The sequence below is a fragment of the Doryrhamphus excisus genome, linkage group LG23 (assembly GCF_037039965.1).
Source record: "Doryrhamphus excisus strain RoL-2023G ecotype Guam linkage group LG23, RoL_Dexc_Guam_v1.1, whole genome shotgun sequence".
In the NCBI taxonomy this organism is placed as follows: Eukaryota; Metazoa; Chordata; class Actinopteri; order Syngnathiformes; family Syngnathidae; genus Doryrhamphus; species Doryrhamphus excisus.
The window spans coordinates 1,996,495-2,009,861 of NC_136379.1; the positions used below are offsets into that span (position 1 = coordinate 1,996,495).

Consider the following 13,367-nt stretch of genomic DNA (forward strand, 5'->3'; position numbering starts at 1 on the left):
AAAAGAGGTAGAAATGTGTTTCCTAAGGTTTGCTGGTCCCTCCGTTAGAGATAGTGAAAGAAACTATGTCATCCGGGACAAACTTGGAGAACCCAAATGAAGAGGCAAGGGCATCTGATCAGGATGCCTCCCGAACACCTCTTTGGTGAGGTGTTCAGGGCACATCCGAAGCCAGGAGACCCCGAGGAAGACCTAGTATGATACGTTTGAGGGACTCAACTCTGGGCTTCTCCGCTTCAGCTGCTGCCCTGCAACTCTGACGCCTGATAAAGCGGAAGAAGATGAGAAGATGAATGGATGCTCCAAGAAGAAAAAATGTTGGAGCTTATGCGCCAACAAGTGCAAAACTTGTGATGCTGAAGTATCGAATGGTGGCAAACAACTGAGGAATTTTAATATGACCAAGCTCATTTTATTCATTACTTAATTGGAATGAAATGAACATACATTAGAGATTATCTTATCCTTTAACATCCTTTAACATCCTTTAACATCCTTTAACATCCGTTAACATCCTTTAACATCCTTTAACATCCTTTAACATCCGTTAACATCCTTTAACATCCTTTAACATCCTTTAACATCCTTTAACATTCGTTAACATCCTTTAACATTGCAACCTCTTTGTGCATTTGCAGCAGCATTGCAAAAAACTGCATTCGGATGGAGGCAAACAAACATACCTCAAACAAGCAGAGCTTCCCGAAACATATGCTAAGTGTATGCAAAGATCTGGGTTCGAGTGTTGGAAAGAGTACCTATTCCCTTAATTCCATCCACTTTAGGTTAATTGGCCATCCTAAATCATCCACTCTAAATTATCCATCGGTATGAATGTGAATGTGAATGGTTGTCCGTCTATATGTGGGTAACCAGTCCAGGGTGTACCGAGTGAGGCATAGAAAATGTATGAATGGACTTATGAATATCAGAAAAGTGTCACCATATATGTAGGTATCTCTGCTAATACCTCACACATAAAATCAGTATATACCATCATGGAGAGGACAAGTGATAAAGATGACAGTATTGCAGTGGTAATTAGGATGGGGTCCCATATGATGAGAGTGCAGTCTTTATGTTGCATAATCATGTTTACAATCAAAATTACTTGTTTGTTTGAGATCAAACTGCTGCTGGCATTACTGTTGTTTTTGTAATCTGCATACATTATAAATCAACATTTCTGTCTTTTTTTTTGCATGTCTGCACGCTGTCCATCATGGACACTAAATATAAAGGTTTGCTGTTTTATTGCTGAAATGTACACAGCACGTGTTAAATGATAAACACTGTAGATACCATTGTTGTTATAGCATAAAATGTATGTTTAATCGCACACACACACACCATTGAATATGTGTCTCTCATTGCCCTTGTCATCAAACAATGAGACAATGACATCAAGGGCGGGTGTCCTTGAACATGAAGTCAAAGCTATCCTATTGACTTGCAAGATGAGCTACTCTTTCCACAGTCTTTCCTCGCAATCCCTGTAATCCCCATGTTTTAGCTGCCAACACGACACACACACACACACATTTGGATCATGCAGGGGGAGGCAAGTGTCATGACGCATAATATCAGTGCACAGATTGGGCCCAGTGGGTTCTCACAGGAATATGCGGTAGTGTAATTCTGGATAATGGCTTTTTTCGATATAAAAATATTATCATTGCTACCAATATTGGTAGCAACACATTACAGGTATTGTATTATTGAATTGTAATTTTACGTATTATATTATTGTATTTCATTTTTATTTATTTGGCATCAATATAAGTTAACCAATTAAAATAGCATGTCCTCTATAGCAGGGGTCGGGAACCTTTTTGGCGAAGAGAGCCATGAAGGCCAGATATTTTAAAATGTGTATCTGTGAGAGCCATATACATTTTTTTTAAACATTGAATGCAATAAAATGTGTGCATTTTTATGTAAGACCAACAGTTTTAGATATAATGGGCTCTAATTACGTAGACCAGGCACACTACCGCACGCCAATGGGGTGTGGCCAGCACACTTTCGTGAGCAGCGCAGTGTCTAATAATAAATCAAATACTTGTTGCCATTAATACAACTTCTGCTGCTGCATAGTTTTGCACCGTACTCCGTAGACGTATTTCATTCTTTTGGCCATCTTCGTCAGAAGGCTTGGTTCTGCAGCTTTAGCTATTTGACTAAAGGAGGAAAGTTTACATTTACATGTTTTTTTTACATCTCAATGACCGAGGTAGACTACAGCATTACCCAGTAATAATCGAGTTTTGGTGTTTGACCTGGAAAATATCATCAGGAAAGATACATATGGTTGGCCGTATTGCAGCAGAATATAGATGGACGAATTAAAATGCATAAGAAAGTTGTTGATTTTTAATATTATTTTTAACAGTCATTTCTGTGATGGTTTACTTTAAAATGTTAGCAAAAATAATTTTTTATTGTGGTAAGAAATGCTTGAGAGCCAGATACAGTCATCAAAAGAGCCCTACCTGGCTCCCGAGCCATAGGTTCCCTACCTCTGCTCTATAGTATCAACAAGTACGATAGGTTACAATTAATAAATAATAAATAAAGAATCCAACTAAATAATGTGACACAAACATCCATACGTATAAGGACAACGTGCAATGTATGAAACTCTGTTGTAATACGATCAGTGAAATTATAAGCCGGATTCATTCAGCACGTCTCCCTTGGCTTATTGTTTCGCTGCAGGTCCATTAGCCAGTTCTTGACAATCATTGCAAATGTTATATTTACAATCCAAAGCTGAAACTAGCTAGCAAGCTTGTTGCTGTGTGGAGCACAACATCATCACTTGCGTGCCGATATCATTAGCAACGGAAAAACAGATACTGATACTGATGACTATAAGAGCAGGTTCAACAGTTCTACCATTACGATAATGATAATGATGATTTTTTTTTTTTCATTTTCATATTAGTTTATTTGTTCAATGCATAACAATATTGTGGTTGTGATTTGCAGTTGTGTAGAACTACACTAAGAGCTGTTATTTACAAAATAGTTTTGTGTAGTGAAATGCAAACCATCACTAAGTTGTTACATGAATACCTGCCTGATGTTATTGTTGTTATTATCCATGTAAAGAAACATCCCATACATACTGGATGTCTTTAGATTGTGCAGGTGTACAGCAAATGAATGACCCAAATGCAAGATGCACATTGCTGCAGTGCTGGGTCCGGTGCAGGTCCGCACCAGCTATGGTCTGCGTTGAGAAGAGCACATCTTGTTTGCCTCCAAAGGTCACACGGTTGAATCTTCTTGTGTGTTGGCACAAGAACAAACTGACACATTTGTAAAGGCTGAATTGCTGCTGTTGATTATCTGTCTGCCTCTGACTCCTTCCTGACATTTGGGCCGGTCACGAAGGAGGAACAGGATGATATCTCCTTCTCACTCCTCCGAGACCTCCCCGACACTCCCAGTTCACTTAGTTTTTCTCTTTGCAGTGGCGCCTCCACTCTGTTTAAGTCAACATAGTAAGACGGTGCAGTGCATTACTACATAGTACAGTATTACGTGTTTGGTGTACAGTGTTGGGCAAACTACTGTACTTCAAAACAGTAACTAACAGAATGAGTCACACACATACTTTTTATAGATATAATCATAATAATAATCATAATAATAATCATAGACATGTTGAGGGATGTTTCATGAGATGAATTATTCAGAGATCGTGACCTGCAGTCTGAGAATGTCCGAGAATGCACAGTCCACCAAAACATTTGGAGGCAGTATTTTCCTGAAAGTGAGAGGCGACAACTCTTGTCGTCTAGCTACAGTAAAGTCTCGTTATATCGATATTCTCGGGAGTCGGAAAAAATACCGATATAACCGGACTATCCATATATCCGATCCTGCGCCGAACTGCATTAAAAGTGGGCGGATCTTTGATATGGCATGTAATTTTCTCCTTGAGTTCATGGATTGCGTATCTAGCATGCTTTTGTACTACAATACATTTTGTACTACAGTAAATAGGGATAGGGAAGGTGTTGCCACTCGGAGGGGTAGGCGCGAGGGACGGGTGTTTTCCGCTGTGTGTGCTGTGCTCTGGTGGTGGAAGTGTGAAAAATAAAGTTGACTGGAAGCAGCCGTTCGCCGTGTTCTTTTTTGGTATTGAAATCCTTAAGCAAAGATTGATTTAAGCTGCTTTTGTATCGATATAAGCAGACCAAATTGGCTGGTGGGAGATGAAAAGGGCATCGTAGTAACCGGATTATCATAATAACCGTGTATTGTACTAACGGAGCTAATTATATCATAAAAGACTAGAAATTTGCCGGGAAATGAAAATAGTATCGTAATAAGTAGTAATTCGTTTTAACCGATATCGATATAACCAGACTTTACTGTATTTAGCTTCCTGTGTTATAGTAGTAGTGAGCAATGGCTACTGAAAAGACATACAAATTGTTGATTTACATTAGATATCAACAGATGTTGTTTTTACCAACGTTACTGTTGGTGGACAGCTAGCGTTATGTATCGTAAACTGTGGAATCTTCAGTTCATCTATAGCAGGGGTCGGCAACCTTTACTATGAAAAGAGCCATTTTACCCAATGCCCACTGAAGAAAAATAGCCTGGAGCCGCAAAACATATAGTATGTTTAAAACAACATTGGAGGGAATTTGGGGGTATCAAAGTAGTTCAGATAAGAAAAGACGAGTTGGAGTACTCTTGCTAGTATTGGAGATAAACTTACATAAATGTATGTGTAAACTACTGTAAACGTAAAAACAAGTTCCCATGCCGCTGTTTTTAAATTATCTCAAATTTATTTTTTAGATTTGTAGGTAAGTATTACTTGTTTTTCTTCATGTACTGAACTGGATAGCAGTCAGAACTCACTCAGGATGCATTCATGGTCTCAGACAAAGTTGGATTTTTTAAAACTCATTACAAAAGATGTGCATTTTCCCCACTCGGGTGTTAAAAATATTCAAGCATCGCAAAGGGAGCCACAATAAAGAGTCTGAAGAGCCACATGCTCTGGAGCCGCAGGTTGCTGACCCCTGATCTATACGAAAATAAATAATAAAATTAGTATTTTCCAAGGATCAAACTGTCACCATTAAAACCTTTATTAACCTTTATTAACTGTAGTCAGGATTATGTCATACCACTGTAAAAAGTAACTGTTGAAATGTCATTAGCATTCCGGATCGACTGGATCTCATTTTTACTTGAAGTTAACCACTGTAAAGCGTAAAAAAACGTCTGCAGTAAGTGACGAGGCTGGAGTCTTAATGCTAGAAATGTGAGCCTGCTCACTTCACGTAATGTCCATGGAGTAATGATCTTCTCTGAACACCCTTTGTTAAAAGAAAATCTATAATAACCAGGTTCATCCATTGGTATCCACTGAACTAAGCTGGTACACTAAAGTCTGACGTGATGTCGTACATGATGACGGTCCATCCTTTGCAATAAATGTGTGCAAAAAGGTAAATAAAAACAAAAAAATAACAATCCCATAGTTAAGGTTCGCTGTGTATGTCTCACAAGACATCATGCATGATGATGGTCCATCTTTTGGAATGAGTGTTCCATAAAAAAACATACAAAAAAGTAACAAAAACACACCTAAAATGAATCATTTCAACTATTGTGTAGTCTCACAGCTACTGCATAGACTCACATGATTTGGGTGCAACATTCTGGTCAAATTGTGACTCTTTGCACCTCACACATTCAAGATTCCACTATAAATGCACCAGAATTTGTAGAAAACACACAAAATACTGGAATTACATAAATGTTAGTTCATTTATCAACCCGCTGGCAAAGTGTGTCAAAATTGTTGAAAATACACTCGTTTTTGGCAGCTCTGTGCATCTTTAAAAATATGTCAAGTAGAGCAGAAGCCTTGCAGATTATAAGCATCTATTTAGAAACAGGTGCACATACACAAGAAATGATTTATTGTTTATTCCGGCAGCTTATCTCCAGCACTTCTTTGAATACAAATTTTTTGCTGATGGCAAGTTGCTGCTTCTGAAAAACGACACGGTTGTGAAGACTCTCATAAAGAGTGGTGGTGGTGGTGGTGGTGGCAGGATTCATCCCGATGTGTGTGTGTGTTGCCTCATCAGGAAGCTATGAAGGAGAACCACAAGAAGAGGGAGATGGAGGAGAAGATCAAGAGAGCCAGGCTGGCGAAGGAAAAAGCCGAGCGCGAGAAGCAGGAGCGTCAGCAGAAGAAGAAGCAGCTGATTGACATGAACAAAGGTGCGTCGCTTCGCTACAAAGACGGGAGCAGGGCAGACTGGGAGTTTGGAGGAGGAGAGGGGGGCGTGCAAAAGGGGCCTCGCATGGAGTCGTACTTCAGAAGTTTTAGAATTACACCTACCATTTTCCAAATGTATGCAGTGTTTATTATGAAAACACTGCTTCTGCTCGTACACCACCGTATTCAGAAATGCAGCAATACCGGCATTTGAACTTCGGGAGGTGTGTCTTTACTTTCCACAGGGTGGTGCTGATATTGACAGAATTGCACCAATTTTTTAATCGATCAATCAAACTTTATTTGTAGAGCACATGAAATGTAGCACAAAGTGCCTTACATGTTAAAAAAAAGCATTCTTGAACTTTTTCAAACAAATGCACTTTCTCTGTTACATGTGTTATATACACACCTTTATAGGGGTGGCATACAAGATTCACTGAAAAACATGGCCGCTACTAACCTAAAGATAATTAAGGATACAGTGGAACCTCAGTTAACATCATTAATGTGTTCAGAAAGTTCAAATCAAATGTAATTAAATTATATTAAAAAAAAATGATAATTTCACATGCAACAACAATATGAAACGCATTGTCATTCATCATGAATATGCATTTATTGAAGACTTGATTGTTGCCAATAACCGGCATGAGGCAGCTATGAGGGACAATAACAGCTACTTACTCATCACTTATACATACTGCAGGTACAAGCAAAACTGCAATCATCTCTCCATACATATACAACATACTATACGATAAGATGGGTTGTAGACAGGGCAGAATGACTGGACGATGGAGGACGGAGATGGTCGGAAAACAAAATGACAATCCCAGATAAAGATCCTATGGAGGAGAACAGTGTAGAACTGTAAAAAACAACCCTCGGCATACACAGGCACAAATATGCACACTTTTCCAACAAGACCACAAGACTCGCACCAGGGGAGGTAGGAAAGGGGACATGTTCCCAATGCAGCCAGCTACAGCCAATGCAGCCATAATCAGCACAAGCTATGGTCTCTGTCTTGCCATCACCCAGGGGTATAGCGGCAAGGGTATTAGATGAGGGGAAGGATGTGTGTGCCAATGCACACGTGATGCGTAAGTGTGTAGTTCCCCACGAAGGTGGCCAATCGTGTAGCCTCAGTTCACAGGATGTCATCGTGATAACACAGTAGGGTAGACATCCGTGATCGAGCCCGAGACAAAGACAACAAACAATAGGTGTTTGTGAAAAACTTTATTTGCCTCCATTGTGGGTTATTTTGAAGCTGTGATCAACAAGAAAAGCAGAGACTTTGACATCATAGACAGGCAACGGTGCTGGGGGACAGTGACTTTCAGTTCCGATTTCAATGCTAAGATGCTTCCAACAAGAACATTTTGGGATGGGCTTTCCCCTGTAAAGATTTTTGCTTGATGTTGGCCATTTTTTCATGCAATCTTGCTCAAATTTGAGTTGATTCAGCTCAACATCTAAAATGACATTGCATGTTTTGCACAACGCACCAAGCTGCGTGGGGAATGTCAAGTCATTCTAACTTATGTGTCCCTAACCGTCCAATCAACACATAACTCATGGCTTCTCGGAACGTGCATGGCATAAGCACTTTTGAGCCTCCATTGTCTTGTTTGACTTCATATAACTGCTACAATGTTTCACTGTCATGCAATGTGATCTCGGAACACCAGTCACGTGCAAGGCAGTGGTAAAACAGCATGGTGGTCTAAGATTGCACAAGTGTGCTATATTTGTGTTGAATTATTGCAATTATTCCTTTGTACACCCCCTAAACCACACCCCACCCCGAGGCAATGCCAGTAAACTGCGTATTGATCAGCGTGAGTTGCTCCAACATGAAAAATAAGAGCAGCAGAGCGGGGATGCTTACGTCTCGCTCCGCCAATGTCATTGAGAAGGAATTTCAAGCCTGAAGGCCCTTTGCGAGCAGTCGGCCTGCTCTTTTGTCTTCTTCTTCTTTTTTTTTTTTTGGATTTCCCACAATTCACCAGCTACTAAATGTCAGCGCCAGCCAATGACCTCACAGCCATATGGGGAAATGTGACAAGACAGTCTTCAGTATGCCGCAAATCCTCCAAGATAATTGATGCATGCACACTTTTTTCACTTCTTCCCTGAGCAGTGACCTCTTTGAAAGCTTCACTTTTAATAATCCAACATGGCGGTGCTGGAGGAGTTTGTAGAGCCCTTTTCTCATTGGGGCTAACCAGATGGAGAAGGCAAGAGAAAAGGAGGTATGCTATTAAATATTTCTGCCAGAGCAGATTTTGATCTGACTTTGAGAACGCCATAATATGACTCACATGAATAAAACATGAGGATGACATGGGCAACGTTGCCTGCAGGAGATAGCAAGAGAGGATTGTCCTCCGCACCAAAAAAAATGCTACCTTGTTGCTGTGTCCTGATCATTGTGACCTTGTCACAAGAGAGATATACAATACACGGTAAAAACGCCAGGTTGTCTTTCCGACTGTCATGTGAATGGATGCCACATTTTTGTGAAACCTTGACCTAGATGTTTTTGTGTCTACATACAAAAGGTAATTAGAAAAAGGACAATCAAACATGAAATGATTGGCCATTAATATCTGTATATTGATACCAGTATAAAGTGTAAATTGTGCGAACTGGAGGTAACAGAGATGAGGATGCTGAGTTTCTTATTGGGAGTGACCAAGATGGATAGGATCAGGAAGGAGTACATCAGAGGGACATTACATGTTAAAGGCCTTGGAGATAAAGTCAGACTGAGATGGTTGGGACATGTCCAGAGGAGACATAGTGAATATATTGGTACAGTAAACCTCGGATATATCGGACTCGGATATATCGGAAATTCGCTCACAACGGACAGATAAAAAAGAACCGATTTTTCTGTAATGCATTTCCAATAAAAATTCATTGCATATATCAGATTTTTTATAACGGATTTCGCCTATTTCGGACAAAATCTCCAGTCCCGTTCCATATATCGGATGGCCGCATGGTGTCTTTCTCCTGGCTCCAGATTTAGGACAAATATAAAAGTGAGTGACGTCAATAATACTAGCACAGCAGTGAATGAGATCTTAACCTCACTATTGGAAATAACGTAGGCCTGCCTAACGTAGGGCGTAACAGGGCCTAGCTTAATTAACAATTTGTTATGCTCAGAGTCCAATAAAGTTCAATTCTCATTACCTTACGTCTCTTTTCATTGCCCAGTCCAGGTACATAGGAAACATAGTCAAGGAAGTGCCTTTTTATAACGGATAAAATCCGATTTACGCATATATCGGATATAAATCCGATGCGTAAAACGGACATTTTCCTGTATACGCATATAACGGATTTCGCTTATATCGGACAAAACCAGTGGGAACAATTGAATCCGATATATCCGAGGTTTACTGTAGAAGGATGCTGCCAGGTAGGAGGTGTAGAGGAAGACCAAAGAGGAGGTTCATGGATATAGTGAAGGAGGACATGAGGGTAGTTGGTGTGAGAGAGACAGATGCAGAAGACAGGGTTGGATGGAGGAGATTGATTTGCTGTGGCGAAAGAGAAAGAAGAAGAGGAGTATTTGTGTACGTTATACATGTCAGGGGTGACAATGATTATGCAAAAGAAAGCAGCTGAAGTCAAGGCAACATATTAAAAGGTTTCAGGAATGGACACATTTTCCCATTCATTATGAAATAATAGTTCAAGAAAAACACATTCTATACCATCAACAATTGACTTCTTTCCTACGTAATGAGCCGCTACAAGTGAAAGGATAGCTTTTGTTGTAGATACACGCATCTTTCCGCTCAGTTAGTTTATCCGTAATCAGAATAATAAAGATGAAAGTATCTCTGTGTGGAGCTTGAAACACCAGGAGGGAGAAAAAGCGAATCAGGAGGGAGCCTTAATGTCAGCTGACTGATGTCATATGACATCTACGAAGTGACGTTTAAGAGATCGACCAAACTACTTGGGGTAGCTGACGCTCAGCATAATGGCCACCCCTGCCCTAGATCATGTAAAGTGAAGTTATGACACCTGAAAGTAATTTTTTTTAATCAGAAAGTATATTAAATGAATAAATCATTGCTGTTTCATGGTGTCTAAAGCAACAACAACAACAAGGAACTCTCCCAGTGCTAATGTAAATCTATTATTGTTTTCTGTTATTATGTCTACTTCATTGCGTAATGTAATGTAATGACCATAGACGTGTTATTTCATGTCTAAAGGGCTCTAATAATACAAAAACAAGGTCGTAAACAGGTTTTCTATGCTATATGATTTTTGTCTTTTTTTTACTCTCCAATGACCACAATCCCAACTACCTCAAAATGGCCGCATATGAATTGTTTTCATTACAAAGTATCCTTTAATATAAAAAATGATCCTTTAAATTTACAAATAAATGCTTTAGGAACAGTTTTATCTGATATGGTATACACATTAATATATCTTTTATATTATAATTATTGTTTTTTTTTTAGAAAGGGTGAATCAGTTGTTAATATTTATATATTTGTCAACGTAGATGGATTAATCGATTAAATTGATTAATTGCAGTACTTTCCTGCAACAATTTACTGTCAGTTAGTTTGCTGTTTAAAGAAGCGCAAGTATGGAAACAGGAGTCCAGAACCCTCATAAAGAGACGTTAAATGAAAAAGCGAAGATGAAAAATAAAGGATTTAAAATACGTTGTACATTAAAAATCAGAACTAAAAGAAATAAAATATAAATCTGACTTCATTGATTGTTTTCGTCTTACTCGATGCCCATCGTTGTAGTTACTGTGTGTATGTACTTCATAGATAACGTGAGAGATGAAAATCTATGTTTACTAAGCCATTGTCATAAACAAATGGTGTCAACATATGGTCACTGTATAATAGGATTAAAAGCACTTTCCGGTCGGGTTGCTGTGATTAAATTCATTGCATAAAAACACCTTTCCATAGATTATCCAATTGTGTTTAATGCCATTTCAAGAGGCTGCTTTTTTGGAGCGAGAGAGAGAAGCGATGGGTTTTATGCCATTTCACAAATTGCAAGCAAATCCTCTTCACTTGTGAGTGATTAATGAAATGCATAATTAATGAGGGTTTAATTCATTTAGCTTTAGCAGAAGGTTTTAGCTGGGGGGTAGGGAGATTCAGCAAAACAGAATGGACAAATCTGTGTTTTTTTTCCCTCATTCCCTGTGTGAGAAGAAGCAGGCAGAAAGTCGTGTTCGTGGCGTGCATGCTTTTTTTTTTTTTTTTTTTTTTTAAACGAGCATGACTGATAGATGAGACAAGTGCGGCACACTAAATACATTTCCCCTGTAAATGACTACAAGTCGTAATGTTGGAAATTGCTTATGAAGTCATTAGCCAGTCATCCCATTTGTTTTAATTCCCACTAAATGGATTTCCACATTCTCCTTAACTGACCAGATGTTCAACATTCACTTGATCGCTTCACTTGAATGGAAAGAACAAGATGGTTTATTTTTACTTTTTTTTTCTTTTTGGCCCAGAATACGAGAGCTTTTTTATTGCAATAGCATATGAAAGAATGTCACAAGGAGAATGTGTCAAAAGCCTGTGCATGGTGGAGCCCGTGGCTTGTCCTTCTTTTAAGGCCTCCTGTGAGAAGCAGCACGCCCTTCTGGCTGCACGCTCGGCGAACACTGGCGAGGTCAGCGCCCCCGTCTAGGGCGAGTGTCTGCACCCGCGTGTCAACTTTGTACCTCAGTCCAATCCACTAAGCTTTGAACAGCGCCGCAGAGACGGAAACGCTTTTGATTGTAAATGCAGGCTGGCATGTGGCACGTAGGGATAAACAAACAAGGGGGAGGGAATAAGTTTGGGGGACTGTTATCCGGACTCTCTTGACAGGTAACAGTAGGGATATGTTCCACAGAAGACAATACTATGGTAATAATAATGGTTTTATTTCATTTGAACATGCATCAGATTACAATTGAGTGCATCCCATAATCAGTTCCCAGTTCCACATGTCCAAAAGGAGTAGGAAGAAGCAAAGCTTATTAAATCCTTCCCCTCCATCTGGTACTTTTACAATCAATAACTGTTACATTTGTTCACTTCCTGCTTTCCTAAGTTTTTTAATTTTTTTTTTTTATGTTATTTTTGTCACGTACCGAAGTACTCGGTGATATGAGCATCCAATGCCATAATGGGTACCATAGTAAGTGTCAATATAGTGATATATATAGCACATCATGACTGGTTCAAGACTCTTCTACTTAGTGATTAAATGCGTGTATCTAAAGCACAGGTATTAAGGTCAAGGCCCGGGGGACAGATTCGGCCTGACATCGCTTTATGGGGCCACTGTATGCAATTTTTTTTTTAATTAATATATTTTTTTTTTGAACGCCATTTTAAATTATTTATACAAAAATTGCTTACTCAAATTTAAAATATAAAAATACTTGTCAAGTGATTTTTTTTTCTATTTTTAATAAATTCAAAACATGTCAAAAAAACCTTTTTTCACATTGTCATAATGGAGTATTTTGTGTAGAATTTGAAGGTAAGAGATTAATTTAATTCAGTTTGGAATGAGGCTGTAACATGACAAAATGTAGAAAAAGTGAAGCGCTGTGAATACTTTCCGGATGCACTGTATCTTTTATATTATAATTATTGTTTTTTGGGTTTTTTTTTAGAAAGGGTGAATCAGTTGTTAATATTCATATATTTGTCAACAGTTAATGGATTAATCGATGAAATTGATTAATTGCAGTACTTTCCTGCAACAATTTACTGTCAGTTACATTGCTGTTTAAAGAAGCACGAGTTGTTACACCCGTAACAACAGTATGGGAAAAAAATTGCTTACTCAAATTTCAAATTTCAGTTTGGCACCTTAACTTCTTAATGAAACCATACTCAATGAAAATCCTAATAATCAACTGTTTGGAGGTGATTATACATTAAGAAGGTTATGTACATGTAGAAGATTATAAGGAGGATAAGGAGACAAAAGGGTGAAAACATGTGTAGGTGGAATAGGTGTGTCCAAATTAATGACCGATTTCTCTTTTTCAGCTGTTTTTAATCTCTTGAGAAGGCACAGA

At 38.8% G+C, this 13,367-nt stretch overlaps 1 protein-coding gene across 6 annotated transcripts in view; it reads left to right on the top strand.

Annotated features, from left to right (window-relative positions):
• diaph2 (diaphanous-related formin 2) overlaps nt 1-13,367 on the top strand; it is a 388,637-nt gene that overhangs the window by 303,433 nt on the left and 71,837 nt on the right. For all 6 annotated transcript variants that reach the window (XM_078788633.1, XM_078788638.1, XM_078788637.1 and 3 more), the window contains one exon: nt 6,132-6,267. In XM_078788633.1, the coding sequence (XP_078644759.1) occupies nt 6,132-6,267 (136 nt within the window). The remainder of the gene's footprint in view (nt 1-6,131; nt 6,268-13,367) is intronic.